At 43.7% G+C, this 27,737-nt stretch overlaps 1 protein-coding gene across 5 annotated transcripts in view; it reads left to right on the plus strand.

Annotated features, from left to right (window-relative positions):
* nrxn1a (neurexin 1a) overlaps nt 1-27,737 on the plus strand; it is a 1,849,731-nt gene that overhangs the window by 1,621,259 nt on the left and 200,735 nt on the right. For all 5 annotated transcript variants that reach the window (XM_078556994.1, XM_078556995.1, XM_078556996.1 and 2 more), the window contains one exon: nt 22,459-22,630. In XM_078556994.1, the coding sequence (XP_078413120.1) occupies nt 22,459-22,630 (172 nt within the window). The remainder of the gene's footprint in view (nt 1-22,458; nt 22,631-27,737) is intronic.

Raw genomic sequence — 27,737 nt, forward strand, 5'->3', positions numbered from 1 at the left:
ACTCATGCTTGAGATGTACTTGATGGCCAGTCTCTGGCTGTGAAGTCAGATCATTAAGCCTCCCTTAAAGGCATGCTTTGATGGAAAATGAGAGATATAAGGAGCATCTTAGTGCTTGAGCTTTTGACCTCTGAAGTCTTATGTGATACAACAGAGGACAAGTCCTCCTACGCCTCACCAATCAGTCCAGATCCTTTCTGCTGTTGACAGCACACCAATATGAACCTCAGTTTGCTGCCCTCATTATTACTGGTGTGCCTTCATATTTTCATCATTCTTTTTGAGCTCTGTACAAACACACACTGAGTCATGAAGAAGTGATTCAAAAAGTGCTCAAATGTGATATAAACAATGTGAAAAGTGTAACCACAGTGAACCATCCGTGCTATAGGCAAGACAGTCCCATTCCCCCTGGCACACTCCTACAAAGTGCCTTCCATGTTGCCTTGGGGGAGATGGAGGCAGGCTGCTCTCTTCTCTGTCTAAACAGCAACAAGGAGCTTGGTGGCTTGCCTCATTGTGCAGGCACCCATTGGGGACCTACTTCAGACTACGGCCTCTCATCTCTCCATGGGCAGCCATGGTCGCTGGCATATGTGGAGCAGACGTGGGGTCTGATGGAGGGGCTTGGGAGGTGGAGGAAGATGAGGGTGCTGAGAGGTTCTCAGTACCTTCACGCTCCTCAGTTGCCTCAACAGCCCTGAGTAGGCCTTCCAGTGGGGTTGATAGGGCTAGCTGCTGCACAGCAGCAGCCATCCATTCCAGCAACCACTGTGCCAACAGTATGACCGTCCTGTTCTGAGTACGCAGCTCCTCATGTATTCCATGGATGTCAGTGTTCATATTCTGAGCAGACTGATCCAGGCTCGGACATCTTTTCCTCCTTTTGATGCCTGAGGGATGATATATGCCGCAGGGGAGAGTGAGCAGAGCTAGGATCTGTGTGAGACAAGAAAGGAGTTATTTAGGTATAGCCCTTCTCCCAGTGAAAGCATGTTCTAGTGCATGCCATTGCCTTAACTGTGCCTGCCCTCTTGAAGCAATCCCATCCTTGCACTCTATCTCACACAAACGTCCCATAGACTTCAGTGAAGTGACACCATTACCACCATGTGTCAAAGGTGATTTCAAAACCACCTTTATCACTTGCTGCTAATGATTTGCCATCACCACAGGCAGTTCTTCAGGCACCCTGGCAATCTCCATAACTAATTGTTCCTCAGTGCATATGGGCCTCAAGTAGGCTGAACCACCACCAATCTGGGCCATCGCCGTTGCGTTCTTCGCTTTTTTCTCTGCAGCAACAGCAGGAATTTCTGTTACCCTCATGTAGTGCATGCAAATATATTGCTCTTCACTGCTTCTGTGTATCACAGTGCCTATACACATCTGTTTTGTGCACAGCTATGTTTGCTGTTTAAATATGAAAACCTCAATGCTGAGGGAGAGATATGTGGCATGTATCGCACCTTTATATGACCCCTCCCTTGGACCTCTGTATCTGTGAACCCAGCTACTCATCTTGCCAGAACCTAGCAGGTCACTGAACCTTTTGCGGTACTAAACCCTTTTTTTTATTCACTCATGGGATGTTGGCATCATTGGCTAAATCAGCATTTATTGCCCATCCCTAACTGCCCTTGAGAAGTTGGCAGTGAGCTGCCTTCTTAAACCATTGCAGTCCATGTGGTGTAGGTACATCTAAAGTCCTGTTAGGAAGGGAATCCGTGAGTGCTGATAGTCTCCTGCGGTGCTCACCACAGCCGCAATTTCTACCTAGGCCTTCTTGGCTGCAGCAGACGGATCCCGATGGCCAGCAGGATATATGACGATTCTTCTCCTGTAGAACTCCTCAACTAAAACCTGCAAGTCCTGATCTGAGAATCGCAGAGTCGCTGGTTCCATCCCTTTCCCCGCTATGTGACATTCCATTAATGGGAATGTAAGGTGAAAAGGGTCATGAGCCATTCAGGCTACAGTGCTCTCATTCACTTTTGTGTACTTACACGCACTAACCAATTTTAATACTGCTAATCTTGTGGTGGAGAGAATGGCTCCACACACATGCTTGGGGCCACGTATATTGCAGCTGTCATTCCAAGGTGGCATGTTGCGCTTGGCAACCATTGACAGCCCTACTGACTTTCTCCCTCTTATTCAGACTCTTATGCCATGACAGTGTGCAAATGTCAGGGAAATGGTCACGGGGCCACAGTGTGGGCACATCCTGATAGATGGATGGCAAGAGGGCAAGTGGATGGACTAATAAGCATGGCACTGTTCATCATTCAACCACTGAGTCTAGCCAACTAACTACATCACTGCATATTATCTGCACCAGGAAGTGGTGACAAGACGATGCCATCATCACTGTGTCATGAGACTACACTCAGTGGTTTAGTTCAGTACACTTTTAATTGGGCAACAGTAATAACAATTCTCCCAAAGGGAAAGCTCATGATGGGTCATCCATTCCAGGGTCAGCTAACAGTTGGACAACATTTAAAACTTTGACACACACTTGATAACCCAATAACGTCTCCTCCAAGGCTCAGGAAGTTTAGTATTGAGGGTCAACTTCTCAAACAAACCTTTCAAAAAAAGTTTTTTTACACTACTCTGAGGTCATGTGGCCTGACTTCGAACCTGGCCAGCCGCACTGCCCCTGCCACCGGCCCCCCTCCCCCATGACTGAAAATCGCAAGTGTGGACAGACATTGCTAACGATCGGGTTCACAGAGCCAGGAATTCCCCTGACTCTGCGCATCTGACCCAGGAGTGAAAATCTAGGCCATATTGCTTTTTTTTAATGGCATTGGTAATCATCCATGATTTGTTACATATCGAAATGTGAGGGATACACTAAAAAATCCTATGCCTGGCTTTGTTAACAGGATAGAGTAAGTGTTTATCTGCAGTACAATTTTAACCTGGAGGTGGGACTGTAAATGGCCATTTTCTATTTTAAGTCCGTCACATTGACATTAAGTGGAAAAAAAATTAGGAGCTGGTATTGAGCGCAAAATTTTTGCAAATTGTTCTACACATCGACACAGAGGACCCACAAATATCAGTCACTGCTAGTATCTAATTCGAGAAGTTTAATAACGCTGTGCCTTTCTATTTCCAAACCTCACAGAGCTAGTGTAAATATTTTGATAAATGCCCCACTAAATGTGGTGCTACACCCAATTTCAACAACCATCCCATGCCTCTCCCCCAATTGTTTCCCACAGCCAGTGACCTATGAAGCAGACAAGTTTATGACCCTTCTGAATCCACTTTATTAATTCCTACCTGAGCTTCAGGCCAGCCAGCCTTCAAAGGCAAAAGGCCGTTTATACCAACCCTTGCCCAAACATCAGAGAATTTCTCTCGAAAGCCAAGAATTAATGTTTCTGGTGGCATTTAACTGCAGGTGTTGTTTCTGTTATGTTCCCTGTGCATTAAAATTGCAGAAGAAAGATGCACCTGAGTATTCTATGACCTGGTCATTCTGACGCAAAGTATTCCCCTACCCTCCACCCAATTCCTTTCTCTCTCCTGAAGCCCTGTGAGTAATTCAACTTGAGTTGCAACCCTCCCTAGGACAATACTTGTGGCCATGGTGAGAAAATGCAAGCTCCTATTTCCCTTAATTAAAAAACAACTTTCTCCACACACAAAATAAATTGATGATGAGAAGGGAAGCAAAGAGTTTTCATCTCCTTAATGTGCCTGATATTAGGGTAAATTTTCCCCGCACTGGGAAATATGTAGGATCTAGGGTTTGACTCAACTCAAAGCCACAAGCTTCTTCATTTCCTGCCATGGTACTCTCCCCCCACCCCCGCACCATCCCCTTACACTCTGTAAGATGAAAATGTGGGATATCTTCCTTGCAAGTAGTTTCTGAATCCCATATCCAATCCTTTCCCCCATCCCTCTCCATTTTCTTTTTTTCTGGATTGGAAAAAAGATGTTGCTCAGAAACCTGCTCCACTGAGAATTTCAAACCCTGTTGGGCAGTAAACTGAAGCTGAGCACATTACCTCCGCTCTCCATTTGCTGGGAACAGATAGTTCTCTGCCCCACAATCAGATGAGAACTTGCTCTTCCTCTTCCTGTCCCTATCCCCCTTCCTTCCTATCCTCCTTCGTATCATCCTCATCTTCTTCCCATCGTCCTCACCTTTCCTTTCCACTCCCCGTCCCTCCCTTCCACCTTGCTCTCTCCTTTGCCTCTGCTTTTCCCTTTCTTCTTTCTCATTTTGTTCTTTCACTCCACTCCCATCCCAGTGCTCTCCTCTCCCCTCCCACCGCCTCTTCCATCCTTACATTCCTCCTTCCCCTCTCCCCTTCTCTCCTCTACAGTCCATTCCCATACCTCTTCTCTCTCCATCCCTTATTACCCCTCTTCCCTCCCCTCTCTTCTCCTACATCTCCTCCGCCCTCCCCATTTCTCTCTTTTTCCCTATTCTCTCCTATATTTTTCCTTGCTTCCTCTCCTCTTACCACCTGCCATCTCCCCTCACACCCTCCCCTCCCTTCGCCCTCTCCTCCCTGCCCTACTTGTTCTGTCCTTTCTCTTATGCCTATCTCTTAGAATGTTGTCCGACTATATTCCAGCTTTCTTTGAAAAGAGGACTGCATTCTTTATGGTACACCCCAGATCAAAGTAGTTCTTTCTCACTAGGCATGGACACAGATTATTGAGTTTTACCATCCAGCTGGATAAAGTGTGAATAGCAGCCTCTTGCTCATCTGTTGGTTTTGTTTCCTTTTGATACCTGATTTACATATCAAATAGTTGGTTTCCAAGAACAGCAATAGAATGTCCGACAGGCATCAGTGAGATTTGCATGCAATTGACATTTCAAAGACACAACGGAATTTCAGATAAAATTATTTCTCAATGCAAGTAATGACTGTCCCCTGGGAAACAGGCAGCTGCCCTCACCCCCCAGCCCAGATGATTAATAATCTCCAATCTAATTTGTATATAGCCTTACTTCTCCCATATCATTGAATCAATTCTTTTATTATTTTTAATCTTTGGATACAGATGATGTTGGTTGCCCTGAGAAGATGGTGCTGAGTTTTCTTGAAAAGCTGCAGTTCTTCAGGTTTTGCTGCTCCTACAATGATAGGGATTTCCATGATATTAATTCATCTTCTGATGATGCAGAAATAATAATATGTGTTTAACTCAAGTTGGTGAGCGATGGGAGTAAAATATGGGGGCCGTTACTCTGTTTCAGGAACTTCGCTCAATTTGCCCCAATTTATTTGAAGTTTTAACTATTTTTAAACAAAACATCTCTTTAATCTTAATTATTTTGTGGGACAGATGCAATTAGGAAGAAAATAGAATTGTTGCGTAACTAGAAAAATATTCAGCACTTTGTACACAGCTGTTTTGCAAAGCATGAGACAAAACTACCTCTTTAAAAGAGGAAAAGTGAAACATTTTCATGGCAAAATTGCCATAATCCTGTGATTGATACAAAGTCGACCACATAATTACTCAGCTTGAGATATTTCTCTATTTCTCAGTCTGTAGTTTCAGCTACTGTCATGATTCTTTTATTCAATTCCCCTTTCTGTTTGAAAAGAAAGTAGTGAGATGTAGACCAAATATCTAAGACATACTACACTGCATGCCTGCAAAAAGAAGTACATTTTTCACACAGCAATAACAACGCTGAGTGGATAATCAGATACAACAAAATGCTGTTCCTCTGTGTTTTGCTACCCAGTGCCTTCAATAGCTGGTATATTGTGGGATGGTTGTTCAAGTAAATGTGTCAAGTCAGTAATTCATCTTAGGAATAACTATTGAAATAATGAAATGCCTCATGCAGAGGTGAAACATAGCATTCAACAAATTCTATAGGCTTAAATAAAAACAGAAAATGCTGGCCTGGCAACATATGTAGGGAGAAAAACAGAGTTAACATTTCAGGTCTGTGACCTTTCATCAGGACTGCTTTTGTCCATAGGTTTTAAACTGTCTAATGAAATGGATTCAGAGAATGGGACTTAACTAAACTGAGTTGAAGCCACAAAACAAAGGAGGACCAGGTTGTGCAATTATAAATTAGGATTTATCTTTCAGTTCTATAAACTGGGTTTGAAAATCATATTTATGGGTAATCCAAAGGTGAGTGCCTGTCTGTACCAATACCTGCTTCCTGGAACATAATACCTAGGATTTATTTTACATGGTGAAATTCTAATTTCAAGCAAACTGTCTTCCTTGCTACACCAAATTAGAAATTTGCTGTATAAATATTGTTATATGGACACATAACGTATTTATATTAAGTTTGTCATTATTTTAATGAAGATTTTAGTAACATTTGTTTTAAATAAGTTAACTGCTCCTTTAAGATAGGGGAGAGAATTTTGAAAAGAGCATGATAATATGTTTTAAAAACAGAAAATGCTGGAAAAACTCAGCAGGTCTGACAGCATCTGTGGCGAGAGAAACAGATTTAACGTTTCGAGTCCATATGACCCTTCTTCAGATAATATATTTGTCTGATAACATTTCACAGCGTAGTTTCCAAGTTTCTATTGAGCGTAAAGGAATAACAGCTTGTTTTATTGTAATTGCGAACAGTATTACATCAGTTCACTACAAATGAGAAACTCAATCTTGCAGACTGATTTATTTGTTCAGTGTGGATCTTGACTGGTTGTTGCTGAACAGCAATATCAATACCTAAGGGAATATCTTTAAATCTTCACACTCAAACTGATGCATCATCACATCTTCCTTCCCTCAAAACAAATATGCATTTCAGCTAATATAGATAGATGATTCATTCCCTGACTTAATACATTTCAAGAGGTAAGATTTTAATTGGTGTAAGAAAGCAGAGGGACCTTGATACTCAGATAAATAGGTCATTAAAGGTGACAGCGCAAGTAGATTGGGTCATAAAAAGAAAAACAGAATTTTTGGTTTGTATCTAGAGGCATGGAATACAAAATCAAGGAAGTAATGTTGAATGTGTACAACAAGTTAGTTAGATACAGTTGAAATATTGTGTAGTTTTAGGCATGCCATTATAAGACATAAAAGCTATGGAAATAGTTTAGTGTAATTTAACTGGGATGTGTTCAGGGATGAGGGAATACAGTTATGAGATATTTGAGAAGTTGGAGCTTTTTCATGAGAGCTGAGAAGGTTGAGATGATATAGAAGTCTTCGTAATTCTGTACAGCTAAGAAAAAGTAAATAAGGATGGATTATTTTCACTGGTTGGTGGCAGCAGAACTAAAAGGTGCAAATTTAAAATAAACACAAAAAGAATTAAAAAGATGATTTTTTTATGGAGAGGGTGATTACAGAGTGGAATTAATAAACGTACTGTAGCAGAGTCCACAAATTATGTCCAAAAGGATTTAGATAGTTTGGCAAACAAGAATATTGAGAGGAAATAAAAACAGAAAATGCTGGAAAAACCTGGCAGGTCTGGCAACATCTGTGGAGAGAGAAACAGAGTTAATGTTCGTGTCCAATATGCCTCTTCTTCGGAACTCTTAGTAAGGCTTCTCTTCCGAAGAAGAGTCATATTGGGCTCAAAACGTTGGGTGGAATTTTCCGTGCCCCTTGGCATCGGGTGTCATGGCAGGTGTGAGCGGACAATATGGTGCGAAGGCCAAAATTTGGTTCATGACGTTGTGAAACCAGTTTGCGATCGTCCACGCTGCCCGTCAATGGTGGGCCGCTATTCCCTTCACTGGATGTCGGGAACTTCTTTTTAACACATCTGCATATCATTATAAGCCCTGTTCACTGGAATCATCCCCACATGTTGGATCATCTGGGAACATTGGCGTGATTGCACGCCAACATGTTTCACAACTGAACATAAGTGACGTGCACCAGGCGAGCTGCACTTCACTCCGGACTTTGGGGCTTGTTTGCCTACCTTACTTCGGGCAGCACGTGTGGTCATCAGCGCCAGGCTTCGCAGGCAGCACCACATCACTTTTAGGGGGGCTCATGTGCAAGTCTCTACCTACCAAACCAGCCGGAGGGTGGGGGTGGCTTTTTCACAGCTGCAGGGCTAGGGCTTGCTTGGGAAAAGAAGTGGCCTCAGGCAAGGGAAGAGGTTGCAGGACTAGGGCATTCCTGGGGAAGGAGGGTATCCCAGGGTGTGTATGGGGTCACATGTTGATATGCGCAAGTAGCCTCAAGAGGGTGAGAGCTGAGGAGGCAATCTCCAGAGGAGCTGAAGCAGATGGAGATGTGAGGGTGTGTCTGAGAGAGTGAGTGGAGATGTCTCTTGAGCTGGCAGTGAGTGAGATGCCAGTGAATGTGTGATGGGCTTGAGTGTGAGTGTTTAGAGTGATGAGATGGCTGCCTGGCGGCAGGGTGAGATCATTCATCCTCTTTCTGCACTGGATGGCGAACCTCTTCTGTGCAGCATTGGCACTGCCCAACTCTGCCACCACCTCCCAAGCCAGGGTGGTAAGACTGATGGGCCTCTTGTGGCCAGAGCCGGGTAGAGGATATTGCAGCGGGCTCCATTAGTGTCAAAAAGGTGTTCCAGGGATGTGTCAGCGGATCAGGGGCGCTGCAATATTCTTGCCTTTCAGGGCCATGTCTTCTGTGCAGCAGTCCTGGGCTGGATGCACTGAGAGGTGTGCGCGTGGCGCAGTGACGATGTGGTGGGCGAACTGGAGGCTGCCCGCCAGCGAAATGGCTTGTTTCCCAGGAATGCAAGATTAATGAGGTGGGATTGGAACAATACGGTGTGAAAATCCGCCATTGCGGCCAGCGGGTAAACCATCCTTTTCCCCGTCTGCTACAGCACTTAGTGCAAACCTGGGATGATTCTGCCCGTTAACTCTGTTTCTCTCTCACATATGCTGCTAGACTGCTGAGTTTTCCAGCATTTTCTGTTTTTATTTCAGATTTCCAGCATCTGCAGTATTTTTCTTTTAAGAATATTGAGAGGAATGGGAGGTGAAGAATGGGATTATACTTGATGCTTTGTTGAGAATAACACTGGGGCAAGCTTACTAAACCAAATGGTCTGCATCTGTCCTGTAATTTTTTGTGATTCTGTTTTCATGCATATAAATTATTTATAATTCTGCAATTTACTATACTTATATTCGAATAGAGAATTTCATTAATTCATGAAATTAATGATCATCTATACATTGCTGTATGGAGAAACTTTAACTCTTTAAGCAAGCCTTTCTGGAACCTAGCAATTATATTCCCTAAACACTTAGACGAATAACCCTCTTTTACGTTTGTCCCCAAGCAGCACATCCACCTTTGGGCCCATTAATTGACCATTTAAGTGACTTTATCCTGCCACTGCCATTATTTTACCCAAGGTAGAGGTAGGGTCATGCCAGGCGGGAAACTGCACAGGCTGGTGCCAGGCATGGGGTGGGGACCTCCTTGGTGGATCCCCTGGGCCCATTGGAGGAAGCCCCCACAAATGTCATTCCCCCACCAAATATAATCCCCCCCCCTTCTTTACCCCTTCTCTTGGCCTCTTGAACCCAGCCCCCCGCCCCCCCGCCAAATCTGCTCACTGGGACCATCGACCCCGGGCTTACCTGGACTCCTCAGTGTGGTGGGACTACAAGTAGTCCCAGCAGTGGCCACTGTTCCCGCCCGGTGTTGCTGGGACTACAGAGCTGCCTGCCATCTGATTGGCCAGCAGCTCTCTAAGGTGGGAACTCCTACCGAGAATGGGAAGTCTCGCCTTAAAATATTTTACGATGCTCCCAACATTAAATTGCTGTGGGGCAGCTGTCGCAATTGTGGGCGAGCTCCCCTTCTTGACCTTTTAACCAGTGGGGCGGGGATTGCAGCGCCTCATAAAAATTCAGTCCCTAATTCCTGACAGTTAGAAGCCCCCATCGGAAACAGGCAGGAACCACATGAATGTATTCAAATTGGGTTAAAGTGGGTTATTACAATGCTGACACCATTTTCTGATCTTACTGTCTGATTAATGCCGTCTCTTGTTTCTGTACATCAACTATGAGCGCTTCAAGTCCCGGGATGATCACTTCAAATGTTATTTGAAGGGATCTTCAGCTGTTCACAAGTCAAGTTTTATACAGCTATTGGAGCCATTTTGCTTGCAGTAACCAGTGGGTGTTTTGACCTTCAAAGATTTGAAAGTGCTCATTGTTGCTGTTACAAGTTCTGAACTGCTAAGAAGCTAATGGTATTGAGATTGTTTCTCGGTGGGGGTTCTTCCAGGAATCTGAATCTGGGAAGAGGAAGACAAAAAAAGAGTTTCAGGTTGAGTCTTCTAGCAGCATCAAGGACTTTCTGCAGTGCGACATCATGATCCTCTTTGTACATTTATGTCATTTACTGATGACTCAACATTCCTAATGTGCTCATTGTGCATGGTTTTAGGAAATAATTTCAGATCAAAGTAATTCTAAAGTTTATTTTTGATTAATTATTTGGATATGGGCATCGTTGGCATCTATCTCCTAATCTTAAATGGTGGTGGATTTTCTTCTTGAGGTTTAGGGAGGGATTTGAAAACAAGGATGAGAATTTTAAAATCAAGGTGTTGCTTAACCGGAAGCCAGTGTTGGTCAGTGAGCACAGGGGTAATAGGTAAATTGTACTTAGTATAAATAAGGACGTGGGCAGCAGAAGTTTGGATGACCTCAACTTTATGAAGGGTGGAATGTGGGCGGCTGGCCAGGAGTGCATTGAAATAGTCAAGTCTAGAGGTAACAAAAGAACGAATGAGGTTTTTTGGCAAAAATTAGCTCAGGAATTGGGCAATTTTTCGGAAGTGGAAATGTGTGATCTTAGTGATGGCATTGATGTGTGGTTAGAAGTTCATCTCAGGGCTAAATATGACATCAAGGTTGCGAGCAGTATGGTTCAGCCTCAGGCAGTTACAAGGAAGCAATTAGAAGAAACTACCAAAAGCCTTATCAGCTCAAAGGAATATTAATTTTCTCAGGTAGTATAATCACGTATGTCCCTTGGTCAGCAGATCTGTACACTGTTCCCTCCAATTCAATTGATCATTTACTTTGACACCTGGATACTTGTAATTAGTAACTATCTCAATGTCCGCATCATGAATCTTCACAGAAACAATATAATTAACTGGCATTTTCCTAAAGCCTATAGCTAATTCTTTCATCTTGTTTTGTTTTAATTTCATATATTAAGGGACATGAAGCCAATATAGTTTGGGGGACGGAATGTTGAGCAGGATTTGTGGAGCTGCATTGTTGGATAAATTTGAATTTGTGGAGAGTGTGGATTAAACTTGAGAAAGGAGGGCATTCCAATAATTAAGCTGAATTTCCCGGACGTGGAACCAAGGTTCGGAACCAAGGGAAGGGGGTGCCCAAAAATACCATCAGTTTTGAGACGTGGTTCCTGGCACTGGCAATATTCACCAGGGCTGGGAGGGTGGAAACTCTTTCGAGTTATCAACAGTCACAGATTGCAACTATTTCGAGTACAATCACAGTTCTTGTTTTCCGGGAGTGGGACATGAACCCACAACCCTCTGATTCAAAGGCGAGGGTGCTATGAACTGAGCCACAGCGTGGAAACTCTTTCGAGTTATCAACAGTCACAGATTGCAACTCTTTCGAGTACAATCACAGTTCTTGGTTTCCGGGAGTGGGACATGAACCCACAACCCTCTGATTCAAAGGCGAGGGTGCTATGAACTGAGCCACAGCGTGGAAACTCTTTCGAGTTACCAACAGTCACAGATTGCAACTTCTTTCGAGTACAATCACAGTTCTTGGTTTTCCAGGAGCAGGACATGAACCCACAACCCTCTGATTCAAAGGCGAGGGTGCTATGAACTGAGCCACAGCTGACACCTCCAAAAATTCTTTCGAGTTATCAACAGTCACAGATTGCAACTCTTTCGAGTACATTCACAGTTCTTGGTTTCCGGGAGTGGGACATGAACCCACAACCCTCTGATTCAAAGGTGAGGGTGCTATGAACTGAGCCACAGCTTGGAAGGGAGAGCAATCCCATTTCCCTCCCAATTAAGGCCAATTAAATCACTTGAACAGCTCATTCAGAGCTTCTTCGAGGGGAAAGTTAGAATTTTGAAGGGAGTGCAAGGGTTTCATGTGATGCCTGTTGCTGGCTAGCTGAAGGGAGGCAGAGAGTGCTGCCCCTCATCAATCCAGGGCCCAAAATTTGACAGTCATGCCCCTTTGTCAGATGCAGCTTTCCTTTGGAGAGGTGGCTGCTGTATTGTAACTGGCAACCTTGCCCCCTGCTCTTCTGCTTCTGTGGTGCCTGAGAGGTGATGCCTCTGTTCAGTGCCCGAGTGCTGAGTGTCCACTTCCCCACCACCTGCATGGTGCCAAGGGCACCTTTCACTTCCACCTTTTTTCCAAATGCTACATTTTTCTTTGCCCCACTGACCCTCTTGTGGGGCCAGGATGATTCACTGCAGTGACCGTGACAGGCTCCCCACTCTGTACTTACCTCCCTTCAGCTGCTCAGCAACAGACAGTGCATGAAACCAATGTGCCACAAATCTGGATCACAAAGAAGAAATGGAGTAAGGAGGCGATTCACCATGTCAAATGCCACAGAGAAGTTGAGCAGTTTAGTGGTGAGCTTTTCAAGTATTTTCACTTGTAATTTGATCAGGACTTCCATTCTATCTAGCTCCATTTGAGACTTAACCTGCAGTGTAAACCATACTTTGCAGCCTGGGAAAACTACTATGGTAGCTTATTTATCAATCTTGATCTAATGTTCCCTGGCAAACAGCCCAATCCTTTAAATAAATCTTCATATTTCTTATATATTCCATACTCCACATCACTTTGAGCCTTTATAGCAAAACGCGTTTTGCTTTACAAGGTAGAGTCTGTCAAACATACATAGATCTAAACTTCACTGAATATCAGTTGGCATCGCTACAAGCGTTCTACATGTTTCTGGCAATACTGGTATGCTTGCTTATCTAGTCAGTTGTACCTTAGACTCCTGCTGTTTCACGTTTAAAGACAGCAGAGCTTCTCGGTGTCTTCTCAGTGAGAGGTCTTTATTGAACTGATCTCAAGATGGCAGCCTCCAGAGAGATCACCTCATGGCACATTCACGTGACTATGCAAGCCAGATGGGACATGTAGTACTGTTGCATTTCAAAACCTAAACATCACCCTTTTCATAACAAACAAAAGATCCAAACACCCCCCTTTTCCTAATGAACAGAAGACACATTTGCATACATGATCATGTGTAACTGTGAGTTATCCAGGTTACCCACTATACACTCACTGTTCTCGTGCATCAACAACTGTTTGTTTGACTAGTCCTTACATAGTCTTTAAATCGTGCGGGTCTCTTAATGGTACACGTTCATGTTGACATTAGCTGTTTGTCTGGGTGATGTTCCTTGTCTGGAGAGTGTGGCTCCTGTAGCACTTGTTGCCATGGTAACTATTGTTCCCTTTCCGTTGTTGGGGACATGTGGACTGCTGGGATTGATGGTAGTTCTGCACTGATTACAGCTGGTGAGACCCCTTCTGCCTGACTGGCCGACTGTGGTGAAGGAACAGCTTTGCTAGTTGTTCATATATACCTGTGGTTGCATCGGTACATTTGGTCTTTCACTTCCACCATGCACGATCGAGGTGACAATTTCTCTACCCAAGTGTCAACGTGGGCTTTCTCTTGTTGAGAAGGTTGAAAGTTTGGCAATGGTTTGGCAGTCTTGTCAAGATGAAATTTGGCTTTCTGCTGTTTCACCTTGGTTTTTTCACTCATGCCTGTTACTACTTATGTTTTTTTTTCTTTTTATTCATTCATGGGATGTGAGCATCGCTGGCTAGGCCAGCATTTATTGCCCATCTCTAATTGCCCTATTCAGAGGCCATTTAAAAGTCTGGAATCACATATAGGCTCCCAGCAGATCTCCTTCCATATTGGGACATTAGTGAGCCAAATGGAAGTTACTGAAGGTTATGGTTTCAGTAGCTTTTTTGCTATTAGAAGAGTAGTTTGCGTGCAGCATGACATTGGGCTGGACTACTTTCCATCGGTCTGTTACTCTACTTGAGGATTGCCTTGTCTACATCTGTGCTAGGTTTGTTCGATTCCCACCCCTGACACCATGGGCAGAGTTTTGCCCTTGGCGTGCGGGCTTGGCGAGGGCAAGCGGGGGCAGTCGAGAAGCAGACCGCCGCCCGTGATCGGCACCACACTGCGATTTCACATTGGTGGACCAATTAACGCCCGCTCAGCATGGAACGCAAGCAGCAGTGCTCAGTGCTACCTGTGTGAGCGGTGGAGGGGGGGCGGTGGGGGGAGGGCGGGTGAGCCTGAACTTCACATATACGCACGAGTGAGCGCTTCATAATCTCCCTGAGGCACAGAGCTGCCTCAGGGAGATGAAGCACTGAGTAAAAACAATAATAAAGGAAATAAAAATGTCATAAAACATGTCCCCTCATGTGACTCTGTCACATGAGCAGGGACATGTTTTTAATTCAAGTGTAAAATTTTTATTCGATTTTTATTTGCTTTAGGATACTTCGTCCCGCCTGTGGATGAGGTTTCCTAAAAGGTGCAAAGGCCACTTGGCCTTTTCGCCTGCCCGCCAACCGTTAGGTTGGATGGGCAGGGTAAATTTGAATTTAATTTCCTTCTTAATGACCTTAACAGGACTTTTAATTGTTGGCGGGCGCACTGCAGACCCCCGCATCATCGATGCGGCTGGACGATCCAGCAGGGCCGACAGCAGATTGGCGCTACGTCCAGATCCCTGATGGAAACAGTTAAGGATGCCAAGCTGTACGACGTCTTCAGCAACTCTGCAGACTGAGCGCAGTGTAGATACACCTGGTCGCGGCCAGATGGGTCCATCCGTTCCCGGATAGACTTCCTGTTTGTGTCCCGTGCATTCGCAGTCAGATCCACCGACGTCAAGCCGGTGTTTTTCTCTGACCTCTGCCTCCTACTGGCTGACTGCCATTTAGAAAAGGACCAGAGGGTGGGCAGGGGGGCATGGAAGCTAAACGTGCAACTGCTGACCCCAGAGAACATTGAGGAGCTCAAGAGGGATTACAAAGATTGGAGAACCGTGAAACCCCTCTTTGAGTCCCTGACACACTGGTGGGAAGCGATCAAGGGAAACATCAAGAGGTTTTTCATCCTCAAAGGCACCTAGAAAGCTAGAAAGGAACAGAGGGAAATGTCTCGACTCCAGAAAAACATGCAGAATCTGCTCCGGCTGCAGTCGATGGGGGTCGATGTCAAGGAGGAACTCCAAGAGGTGAAGAGCCAGCAAGCCTCGCTCTTTGCCTTGGAGGCCTCCAAGATCATCATCCGTTCCAGAGTCCGCTCCGTGGAGCAGGATGAGATGTGCTCAGGTTTCTTCTTCCAAAAGGTACACAGAGAGAGCTGTGTGATCAGCAGCCTGAAGGAAGAAGACGGCTCAGTAAGGTAATCGCAGTCCGACATTTTGAGGATCAGCAAATCCTTTTATGCCGGATTGTATGACGTGAAGCCCACAGACAGTACGGCCTTTGACAGAATATCGCACACCTACATGGTGGATGTGCTCTCCAAAACAGGGTTTGGGGAGGGAATTCGAAATTGGATCCAACTGCTCTACACTAACATCAGCAGTGCAGTCTCAATCAATGGGTGGGAATCAGATAGCTTTCCGATTAAATCTGGGGTCAGGCAGGGCTGTCCTCTCTCGCCTGTTCTTTTTGTGTGTTGCATAGAACGCTTTGCTGAGTCCATCAGGAAGGATCCGGGCATAAGAGGAGTGACAATCCCAGGCAGTGGAGGCACTCAGGTCAAAGCCTCCCTGTACATGGATGATGTTGCCGTCTTCTGCTCGGATCCGCTGTCGGTGCGCAGACTGATCCACATCTGCGACCAGTTCGAACTGGCCTCGGGAGCCAAGGTAAATCTTGGGAAGAGTGAGGCCATGTTCTTTGGGAACTGGACTGACCGATCCTTTGTCCCCTTCACTGTCAGGGCTGACGGCCTGAAGGTGCTGGGGATATGGTTCGGAGGGACCAGGGCACGCGTTAGAAACTGGAAGGAGCGAGTGTCTATGGTGAAAAGGAAACTGGGCATGTGGGAGCGACGCTCCCTCTCCATTGCGGGTAAGAACCTGGTCATCAGGTGTGAGGCACTCTCGCTGTTGCTGTACGTGGCGCAGGTCTGGCCCATTCCACACTCCTGCGTGGTGGCGATCACCCGAGCCATCTTCCGCTTTATCTGGAGGTCGAAAATGGATCGTGTCCGCAGGGACGCGATGTACAAGCCTCTAGATAAAGGTGGAAAAAACATGCCCAACATCGCCCTCATACTGATGGCCACCTTTGTGTGTGGCTGCATCAAACAGTGCGTAGACCCTCAGTACGCAAACACCAAGTGTCACTACGTGCTGAGGTTCTACCTGTCCCCGGTGTTGCGAAGGATGGGTCTGGCCATGCTGCCGCGGAACCCTCCAAGTAGTTGGACCGTGGCATACCACCTGTCCCTTGTGGAAAAATTTATGCAGAGAAACACCTTTGACCACAAGTCCATCAGGCAGTGGTCAGCACGTAATGTCTTAGAGGCCCTGAGGGAAAAGGAGAGGGTGGATCCTGTGGGATGGTACCCCGAGCAGACTGTCAAAGTCATTTGGCAGAATGCCTCATCGCCAGAACTTTCCAACAAGCACCAAGACGTAGCGTGGCTGGTGGTGAGAAAGGCCCTCCCCGTGAGATCCTTCCTACACGCCAGGAGTCTCACCCCCTCGGCACGTTGCCCTCAAGGTGGCTGTGGTGGAGAAGAGACCGTTGTTCACCTCCTTGTAGATTGTGCCTTTGCAAACAAGCTCTGGAGAGAGATGCAGTGGTTTCTGTCGAGGTTCATCCCGAGCAGTTCTGTGATACAGGACTCTGTGCTCTACGGGCTGTTCCCAGGGACACACTCCGAGACAAACATCAACTGCAGCTGGAGGATCATCAACTCGGTGAAAGACGCTCTTTGGTCTGCCCGAAACTTGTTGGTCTTCCAGCGCAAAGAGTTGTCCCCGACCGAGTGTTGCAGACTGGCACATTCCAAAGTCCAGGACTACGTGCTGAGGGACGCACTAAAGCTTGGGGCAGCTGCCGCAAAGGCGCAATGGGGAAGGGTCGCTGCCTAAGACCTTTCTGCCACAGTGCACCGAGGGACTGGGACTGTTTAAATCCCCTCGGGCTGTACAGCTCAAAATGAATGTCTGCAAATGATTGTAATATTCATTGTTTGTACTGATGCACCTTGTGATACATGTTGTAAAAGTTGAACCTGATTGTACCTTTGTTGTGGTGATTTTGAAATGGTTTGGAATGTGGTTGATGATATTTTATGAATAAAGTATATTTTTGCAAAAAAAAATTGTGTATCTGCATGGAACCATCAGTGAACATACAAAACTGCCTATATCTAACAACTTGACAATATGTGTATTTTTGTGGATTCGAAAATGACTAAATTAAGTTATAAAAAGTTGCCATGATTTTCTCATGACCTGAAAGATTGAATTGTCAAATCGATGACTCCAGCCCGCTCCCCAGCCATTCACTCTGAGTAAAAAAAAGTGTAAGATTTTGCTTTCAACATCTCTGTGGCATCCCTCACATGATGCATAGTGTTAATTTTTGTTGTATTTTATGCATGCTTTCTTAAAGGCTAGAACATTTTTTATGTCTTTACAACAGTCCATAGCATGGCCACATTTTCTTTGTTTTCTCCTCTTTAAGCTTTGAAAACTTTAATACTCCAGATTTCTCTTTGACTTTTTTTTTAAGTACTATTTGATTGTACTTGATAGTTTTCTAGTCTGCTCTTCTTTTGTTTTTGCTTCGCTGCTTACTTATATTGCTTTGTCTAAATTTACTCCTTGCTTCCTCAGAAGGCCTTCTGTCAAGTAATTGTATGGGATTCTTGAACCAGAATATTGTGGATTGAAGCCCATTCCAGGCCTTGAACTTGCATTCCAGGCTGGCATATACCTGAGTGAGGAAGTGCTGTATAATTAGAGATGCCACCTTTTCGATGTGTTGCTAAGTTGAAGCTTTGTCTGCCTATTTAAGCAGAAGTAAAAGATCCCCTGGCACTATTCAGGGGGAATTCTCCAGGTGTCCTTGCCAATATTCTTCCCTCAGCAACATCAAGAACACAGTTTTTGGGCATTCATTCATTTAATGTTTGTGGAACATTGCTATGTGAATTTGGCTGCTATATCTGCCTGCTAACAGCACTGAGCACATCTTGAAAGTTCATTGACTGTGAAGCAGTGCATGATATTTTGATGTAAAAAGAGTTATATAAATGCAAGTCCACTTTTTTTTCCTTCTTTCTTCACTTTGTTCGCAATGAATGAAAAATAGATTACGAAGGTTACAGTGATTTCTTAATATTATTATTGATGATTCCTTTTGCTCCTGTATACCTGAAAATATGTGCCTTTCATGGTTGAAATTACTTCTAGTTCCTCAAAAACTTATTCATTATTCTATCCGGTATCCGAATCCCCTCCCAGAATAAACACGTCATTTATGAAGTCTTGGTACAGAATTTCAAAATGCACTTACAAGAGAGTAAAGTGGAATATTCATGCTCACAAGATAATTGTGAAAGGGAAAGAGTGCTTTTAGAGATCATGATAGTTGGTTGTTGACTTTTCTTGGTTCTTGACTTAGCTGGGGCTTAATAATGTCTTTACTTAATTGGAGTGCTTGGTCCTGGAATTCTGCAGGGACTGATCAGTTACAACTTAATCAGGAGATTGTCAGAAACACCAGAGAGCAGTGTAATTAGCAATTTTCTGTCCTGTTGGGTGTCAGCTGTGGCTCAGTTCATAGCACCCTCGCCTTTGAATCAGAGGGTTGTGGGTTCGTGTCCCACTCCTGGAAACCAAGAACTGTGATTGTACTCGATAGAGTTGCAATCTGTGACTGTTGATAACTCGAGAGAATTAAAGGCAGGAAACCAGAGGAACTGACACAATAGGTTGGATTTCACGGGGCGGGAGGGGGATGGCAGGTGTATTCTCACTCCCCACCCCACCATTGCAAGAGTCAGTTGACAACCGACACACCTGAAAGAACCCCAACCCACAGCCATAACACACTGTTGGCGGGTTAAACAAGCAGAGAGTGGGAGGAAATCCTGCCCTCGATCTGATTGGTTAGCAGCTCTCCAGCAATCCCAGAAACCAGAACTGAGTAAGCACTGCTGGGACTGCAAGGAGGCCCACAGATGAAGAAGACATGGATCCTGTAGAGAAGTAAGTTGGGGGTATCGGCCGGGGAAGGATTGTGGGGAGCCCGGGGTGAGGGGGCGTAGGGTGTTGGTTTTGGGGACAGGTGGGGAGGAACGTAGAGGAGGTGGTGTTATGGGTGGGGAACCCCGATGTGCACAGAGCATCCCCTGAAGCCTGTTAAGCAGTTTCCTTAAAAAAACGGCCTGCCCTCGCCCACCTGCCTGCCCATGCCAACCGTTTTATAGCTTGGGCAGCTTATTATTCCAGTCAATTGGCTTGGTAACAAGCTTATTTATTTAAAATGGTGGATGGGCTGCCGATTTCACACCCATATTCTGGGGGACAGCTTGGAAGTGGGCAGAAGGTTAGGGCAGGGTGCCCCCCTCACCCCCCACCCCCACCACCACCCCCACTACCACCACCGAAAACATTCATAGCAGAGGGCTGTTTATTAGTTTGAGTCCTGCTTAATTGTAAGGGTAAAAAGTGTACCTGGAATTTTTTATGAACATGGCACATTCTGACTGACATATGTCCCATAGGTGACTGACCGACGTGTATATTGTGAAATTGATGGCACTTTGCCACAGTGAATACCACTTCTTTCAACTGACAAAGATGCCATTGTGTTGTGAGGGAGGTGGCTAAAATTACCTTGATTGTTTGATGTTTTGACAAGACTGTTGAACCATTTACAAAAAATGTGTAAGTCTACCAAAAATACAATGAATAGGCCAGGGAATTACTTTATAAATTTGGGCCATGTGTATTGTAAAACAATGCCAAAATCTTGCTATTGATACCAAATTGTGTGCAAATCTTCCTCTTGAAACGGCTTGCGCAGCATAATTGCTAACTCTGCAGCAATTTAATTCGGGGAACATACTCAGTATTATCCCATGTCCCTAAAGGTTCAAAACAAACATGTTATGCACAAATACATTTCTCATTGTATCAGTATCTATGCCAGGCAGTTTCACTTTCAAACTTATAATCAGCTACAAAGGTTCTTCTTTGTGGTGTGGAAGCCAACTGCCTGGGTGACAGTGCTGACGGACAAGAGCCAGTGGAATATTTACGTTTCATTAATGATCAGGTTTTTTTTTATATTTGATTTCTGTTCTCACAGTCTGATGGAGGTGTCAGCATGAAACACTCCTAGAATGAAGCTTGAAGTTTCTGTTACTGTGCCCTAACAATGTGCCTCAACAACAGCCTCAGAGAAGCACCAGTATTTTCCACTGCCCACACCTGACACTCTGCTGTCTCAGGTTCTGAAATCATGCTGTGGTGATTTTAACAGTTAAATGCTGAACATGCTCATTTGAAAATACTTTCTCTACCATGTTAGTGTAAATGTCTGTTCATTTATTTGAAACCATTTAATTCCATTACAAGTATAGCAGGAAGAGAAATTTCAGATGATCCCACAAAATGGATGAATACTTGCATTGCACAAGTCAACGTCAGAACCTCTGAGACTGACAATTCGTTTCTAATTAGTCTCAGGATACGGTAGTTTTGACCTCTGGCCTAACAAGCAGATTTTTTATTCATGCTTTCTAGACCATTTCATAATACAACCATTTTCCCCATGACAGTTGAGTTTTATTCCTCCAAGTTCTTTTGGTTTCCCTGCTCTCCCAAAGTTTACACAATGCCAAAATTGTGAGCAGTATGCTGCTCTTGTTAACTTGTTCACAACTTAGTTTTATTAGGCATTTTAACTTCACTTGGTGCCGTATGCAATTAAGGCTCAGTGTCTTCACTGGGTGACTTGGACAAAAACAGGAACTTACCATGAAAGGACTTGTGGACAGAAATCTGCATTTATGGGATGGTGCATCAAGACACAAATGCTATGCCACTAGCAACCTGACACTTTTTAGATTCTGTGTAAAATACACAGTATAACTATTTAATGGGCTTCTCACTGCTAAACCTTGACAATAAACACGAGCATTGTAGCCGTGGTATTTATGAGAAGGCTCTTGCCTAATTTAGCAGGAGGACTCTGTTCTCTTTTTCTAGTTCTGTTTCCTGCTTGGCAGCCAGGTAAATTAATAGGGTGGCCAGCTGCCGGAAAATCAGAAGGGAGGGAACCAAAGATCAGGATTGATTGGCGGCTGAAGTCACAGATCAGAGTAAGGGGGTTGGGGGGGGAGGGGTTGGTGGTGAAGAGAGAGTTGCATTGGCAAAGGGGAGGTCAAAGGTTTCTTCAAGCGCCAGGGGGAGCTCTGCTGCTTCTCCTGGCACAAAAGTAGGGTTGTTCTTTTTGACCTGGCAGCTTTTGCCTCCAGTTCATGGTTCTCAAGCCCTTGGGAAAACCCGGCTGGCAGGTGTTAATTTAGTTCCAGCTTCAACTTTGGGAGCATGATTTAAATATGTTAATGAAGCGTCATGCCTCTCCTAGTACAATTTTGTATCATGTGGTTCTTTAATATTTTTTAATTGGGGTGCAACAATCATTTTTTAATCGCAACATGAGTCTTTAATTATTACTAATTATTATTGTATTGTCGCCACTCCATCCATTTTTCATCAGTTAGTGCCACTCACAGATGAAGGAGCAGAATTTGCTGGTTCACCAGAAATGGGCAATTGTGCTCTTAAAATGCAACAACTTAAATGAGATCCACTGATCTCTATTGGAAAGTGCATGGGTAGACAAGGATGCGGGTGGTGGTGAACAACCAGCTAATTCAACACTCTAACCATTCATATACATGTAGAATAGTCATGTGAATGAGGAACTGGAGGCTAACTGGGAGCTGCAAAACCATAACCTGGCTCAATGCGAACCCCTTACAGATAGGAAAAATTTGCGCAAAAAGACAGGCAGCAAAAGATTATCCTCCAACAAAGGGTGGAAAGAGCGGAAATACTGATTCTATCTGTTTTCAGTTTTTTTCCTTTGAAGAGGTCAGCAAAAGGAAATAATTATTTAACAATCTGATGCAGCGTGTGGCTGCTTCTTAGCAGTAGTGTAATATGCACTCACTCTCTAACTATAAAACATCGCAGTGTCAGATTTAGAATCAGGGTTATGTATTTGTGGACCCTTCAACGTTTTTTTCCACGTAGTTGTATTTATGGAAGATTTTGTGATCGCTCTAATTACAAATGCCACTGTTTCATATTACCATAGAAAGATGTGTACTACATAATGTGGTCAGTGTGGGTGACCATCTCTATTCATTTCTTTGCAGGAACAAGGAAAGATTCGGGTTATTTTTAATGTTGGAACAGATGACATCACCATTGAAGAATCAAGTGGTATTGTAAATGATGGAAAGTACCATATAGTACGGTTTACACGGAGCGGTGGCAATGCCACGCTACAGGTGGACAACTGGCCAGTCATTGAACGCTATCCATCAGGTATGTGCTCATAGGCAGTACAAAGATATATTTACATAAATAATACATACAATTATATATCATTTAATGTTCTATGTGACACTGGTAGCAAAATAATATTCTGGGTTTATGTGGTTGCCCACTGATCCTAATAATTAACAAAATATCTGTGAGATGCTCTCGAAGGCTCAACTGATGAACAGGAAAGACATAAATGGAAAAGGGCTGAACTAAGCACTGATGTTTCATTTTATAACGTTGATCACCACATAAAATAAAATTTCCTGTATTGTTTAAAAAAATCCAAGTTGTCAGTGAACTGGGTGACATATACAGATGTAAATATATTAATTGTCAACGCCTCAATATGAAATCAACTTTTAAACAATGGAAGGGCTTTGACAAAAGCTGTGTGAAGAACGGAAGATGAAATTTAGAACAGGGTTTCACAATAATTTGTTGTACAGAGTGGCTAAGTACTTCATTAGTGTGAAAAGACATATCTCATATATTGTGAAAAGGCATATATGAACAGACTAGGCACTTTATATTTTTATTTGGCTGAAGCAAAAGATCTATCTATAATGAATTCATCACCATGCTTTACATTGCCTAAAAAATCTAGCTCCAAAGTTGAAACTTCTACAAAGAACAAAGGGCAGTTCAAAAATCAAAAATATAAAAAAAACTTTAAGATGTGAAATGTTGATGCAGTGTGATAAAATGTCTAATGGTGCATTGTGATTACATTTGGTTAACTGCTTTAGTTTCTGAAGTATTTGATCACCGGAAGTACCAACTGTCAATGCATGTTATCCACAATGTGAACAGTGTCTTAGAAGGAGAAATTCATCTTGGGTGGTGGTGCAAAATGGGTGAAAGCAGATCAACTGCCTGTTAAATGCAGCACTTGACATTCAGTTCATTACAATCAATGGAATTAAATATTAGGCTCTGCATATAATCAGTGGCCAATCCAATACTGCCTATTTTGTGCGATTGTCCAAGATTAATTTCTACCCCTTATTCTTTTGAAGTAACTCCTATATAAATAAGAGTGTTAATAATATAATTTAAAATTAAAGTTTATTCATAGGCTTCTGAGTTTGGATAGTTTGTGGTTTATATATTTTGTTTATTTTGTTGCTTTGTTTATTTATAATTCATTAATTTATTCAGGTTTACACAAAGTGTTGACGTAATGGTATTGTCACTGGACTGGTAGTCCAGAGACCCAGGGTAATGCCCTGGGGACCGCAGTTCAAATCCCACCACAGCAGATGGTGGAATTTGAATTCAATAAAAATCTGGAATTAGAAGTCTGATGATGTTCATGAAACCATTGCCTATTGTCATAAAAATCCATCTGGTTCACTAATGTCCTTTAGGGAAGGAAATCTGCCGTCCTTACCTGGTCTGGCCTACATATGACTCCAGACCCACAGCAATGTAGTTGACTCTTAAATGCCCTCTGAACAGGGCAATTAGGGATGGGCAATAAATGCTGGCCTAGTCAGCGATGCCCAAATCCCATGAACGAATAAAGAAAGTAACAATATACAAGCAACATAATTCTTTCATAGGTCTTTTGAATGTGTATGTGTAATATCTAAGACAATATTAAAAGGAATTATGGATTATTGATATTATACCTTCCTGAAAAAAATCTCAGATATGATGCAGTCTAGTGTAGAAGCTTGTAAATGTTTGGTGCAGTAAGTTACTAAGAATAATGAATGTATTAGTCTTTAAAAGGAGTACCAGCAAGTCATGAATGAAAACATATTTACAAAGCATTGATCTCCATTCAAAACATTTTTCAGCACCAATGCAAACTGCTGGTTAGCCCAGGCATTGAAGTAAATGGAGGAAACTGCAGTGATTATCTTTTTTTCTCTGTTCTGTCCTGTTCAGTCATCAAAGTGCTAGAGCTTCTGAATGCCTCTTCAAAACACTAAGGAAACTATTGGTTGGGCTGGATGCCAAACAACATAAACTGAGAGCTGTTAAAACATAGGTTGAAGTTCATAAAAAGGAGTGGTTGAAAGAGGTAGTACATTCCAAACCGTTGTGTTATCAGATTCAGGGCATTGTTGACTTGTTTTTATGAAAAACCTGCATTTTACAACTTTTAAAGCTATTGCCATGCATGTTGTGACTAAGGTACAATCTTTGATCAAGAGACGATAAATGTGCAGTGATGGAGAACTGTAGTTCTGCTTCAGCATAGCAGAGTCATGAATATTGATTGGTGACTTGTGCCAGAATGAGGAAAGAGATCTGGTGGCTATCCAAGCACCATCAGACAGCTTTATATTTATATTGAAGCTAATACTTGCACATATTTAACTCTAAAATTATAGTAAGAGCTCAACCAAATTTGTTAATCTGAGTTAGATTAAAAACATATTGGCAGCTTTGATATTGGACATTAAAAACCCATAATAAGGTCCAAGAAATTTAAAACAAGAACAGAATTACCTGGAAAAACTCAGCAGGTCTGGCAGCATTGGTGGAGAAGAAAAGAGTTGACGTTTCGAGTCCTCATGACCCTTCAGCAGGACTGAGTAAAGTTGGAAGAGGGGTGAAATATAAGCTGGTTTAAGGTGGGTGGGGTGAGAAGTTGGGGGGGGTGGGGGGTGGGGTTGTAGGGACAAGCAAGCAGTGATAGGAGCAGATAATCAAAAGATGTCACAGACAAAAGGAACAAAGAGGTGTTGAAGGTGGTGATATTATCTAAGAAAATGTGCTAATTAAGAATGGATGGCAGGACACTCAAGGTACAGCTCTAGTGGGGGTGGGGTGGAAAGACTGACAGGGTATTACAGTTACAGCAAGCCAAGGACAGACATGTGGGCAAGAGAGCAGGGTGGAGTGTTAAAATGGCAAGCGACAGGGAGGTTTGGGTCTTTCTTGTGGACAGACCGCAGGTGTTCTGCAAAGCGGTCGCCCAGTTTGCTCGGTTAAACCTCGGTTAAGGAAGAAGGAGGACCGAGATTTTAACCGAGGTTTTCCACCCACGGTCGTTGACAGGGCCCTCAACCGTGTCCGGCCCATCTCCCGCGCATCCGCCCTCACGCCTTCTCCTCCCTCCCAGAAACATGATAGGGTCCCCCTTGTCCTCACTTATCACCCCACCAGCCTCCGCATTCAAAGGATCATCCTCCGCCATTTCCGCCAACTCCAGCATGATGCCACCACCAAACACATCTTCCCTTCACCCCCCCGGCGGCATTCCGTAGGGATCGTTCCCTCCGGGACACCCGGTCCACTCCTCCATCACCCCCTACTCCTCAACCTCCACCTATGGCACCTCCCTATGCCCACGCAGAAGATGCAACACCTGCCCCTTCACTTCCTCTCTCCTCACCGTCCAAGGGCCCAAACACTCCTTTCAAGTGAAGGAGCATTTCACTTGCATTTCCCCTAACTTAGTCTACTGCATTCGTTGCTCCCAATGCGGTCTCCTCTACATTGGAGAGACCAAACGTAAACTGGGCGACCGCTTTGCAGAACACCTGCGGTCTGTCCGCAAGAAAGACCCAAACTTCCCTGTCGCTTGCCATTTTAACACTCCACCCTGTTCTCTTGCCCACATGTCTGTCCTTGGCTTGCTACATTGTTCCAGTGAAGCCCAACGCAAACTGGAGGAACAGCACCTCATCTTCCGACTAGGCACTTTACAGCCTTCCGGGCTGAATATTGAATTCAACAACTTTAGATCTTAAACTCCCTCCCCCATCCCCACCCCCTTTCCGTTTCTTCCCCCTCCCTTTTGTTTTTTCCAATAATTTATAAAGATTTTTCTTTTCCCACCTATTTCCATTATTTTTAAATCTATAACTGTAATACCCTGTCAGTCTTTCCATCCCACCCCCACTAGAGCTGTACCTTGAGTGTCCTGCCATCCATTCTTAATTAGCACATTTTCTTAGATAATATCACCACCTTCAACACCTCTTTGTTCCTTTTGTCTGTGACATCTTTTGATTATCTGCTCCTATCACTGCTTACTTGTCCCTACAACCACACCCCCCCCTCCAACTTCTCTCCCCCACCCCACCTTAAACCAGCTTATATTTCACCCCTCTCCTAACTTTACTCAGTTCTGCTGAAGGGTCATGAGGACTCGAAACGTCAACTCTTTTCTTCTCCGCCGATGCTGCCAGACCTGCTGAGTTTTTCCAGGTAATTCTGTTTTTGTTTTGGATTTCCAGCATCCGCAGTAGTTTTTTGTTTTTACCCAAGAAATTTAAGATCATTTTTAATAGTGACAAGCATGAATACAAACTGATTGTATTTTCAGGGAGCATCTGGAATAGTCCTATGTATCTTATGTGCAATCACTTTAGAAACCATTCTTCTCAACCTCGTCTGATAGCTAAGTTGGTAAATGCACTGAGCACTGCTGCTTTGAGGTGTACTCACTAGTAAGGTTGCAAATTCTGATAGTAGCTGAGTTAGCTAATTTCAGCTGAAGTGTCCTTAGGGCATCCTGCTTTGGATCATTATACAGTGCCGTCTGGTGGAAAGTGCACACATGTGGATGTTATTTGAAGTGACACCTGAGTATGTCTGTACTGTGCTGTTGAAAAGTTTGCCAGTATCCAATGATCACCCTTGCACCTAAAATATGCCCACCTGGGCCAAATGCTAGAGGTCCTTCTGGAACAAGGAGTCAAAAATTAAAAATACTCATTTTCAAAATGAAGCTGGACATATACTTGAAAAAAATATTTGAGGGAAAAAATGTTTCAAAGAGCCAGCACAGGCATGATTGGCAAAATGATCTCCTTCCATCCTGTATTATGATTCTAATGAACTGGGCACTAAAATTGCACAAATGTTATATTAATGTAACCAGTTCAACTATAAAGGAGGTAACAGCCAGTCCAAACAGTCTATGGTCAATTGTGGCCCAGAATGCAGTGAACAAGAATAAGATCAAAGTCACAAAATCAGTTGTATACTAATGTAAACTGAGAGGTGAATTTCATAGTGTTACTGTACTACTCAATGAATCAAATTATCTGAAACTGTTGAAGGTATCTTTCCCTGGCATGTTTTACAAAATTTTTGGCATGAGCATTAATTTTGTGAAAGGGAAGGAGCCTACTGCACAGAAATC

The sequence above is a fragment of the Cetorhinus maximus genome, chromosome 14 (genome assembly GCF_964194155.1).
Source record: "Cetorhinus maximus chromosome 14, sCetMax3.hap1.1, whole genome shotgun sequence".
Classification (NCBI taxonomy): domain Eukaryota; kingdom Metazoa; phylum Chordata; class Chondrichthyes; order Lamniformes; family Cetorhinidae; genus Cetorhinus; species Cetorhinus maximus.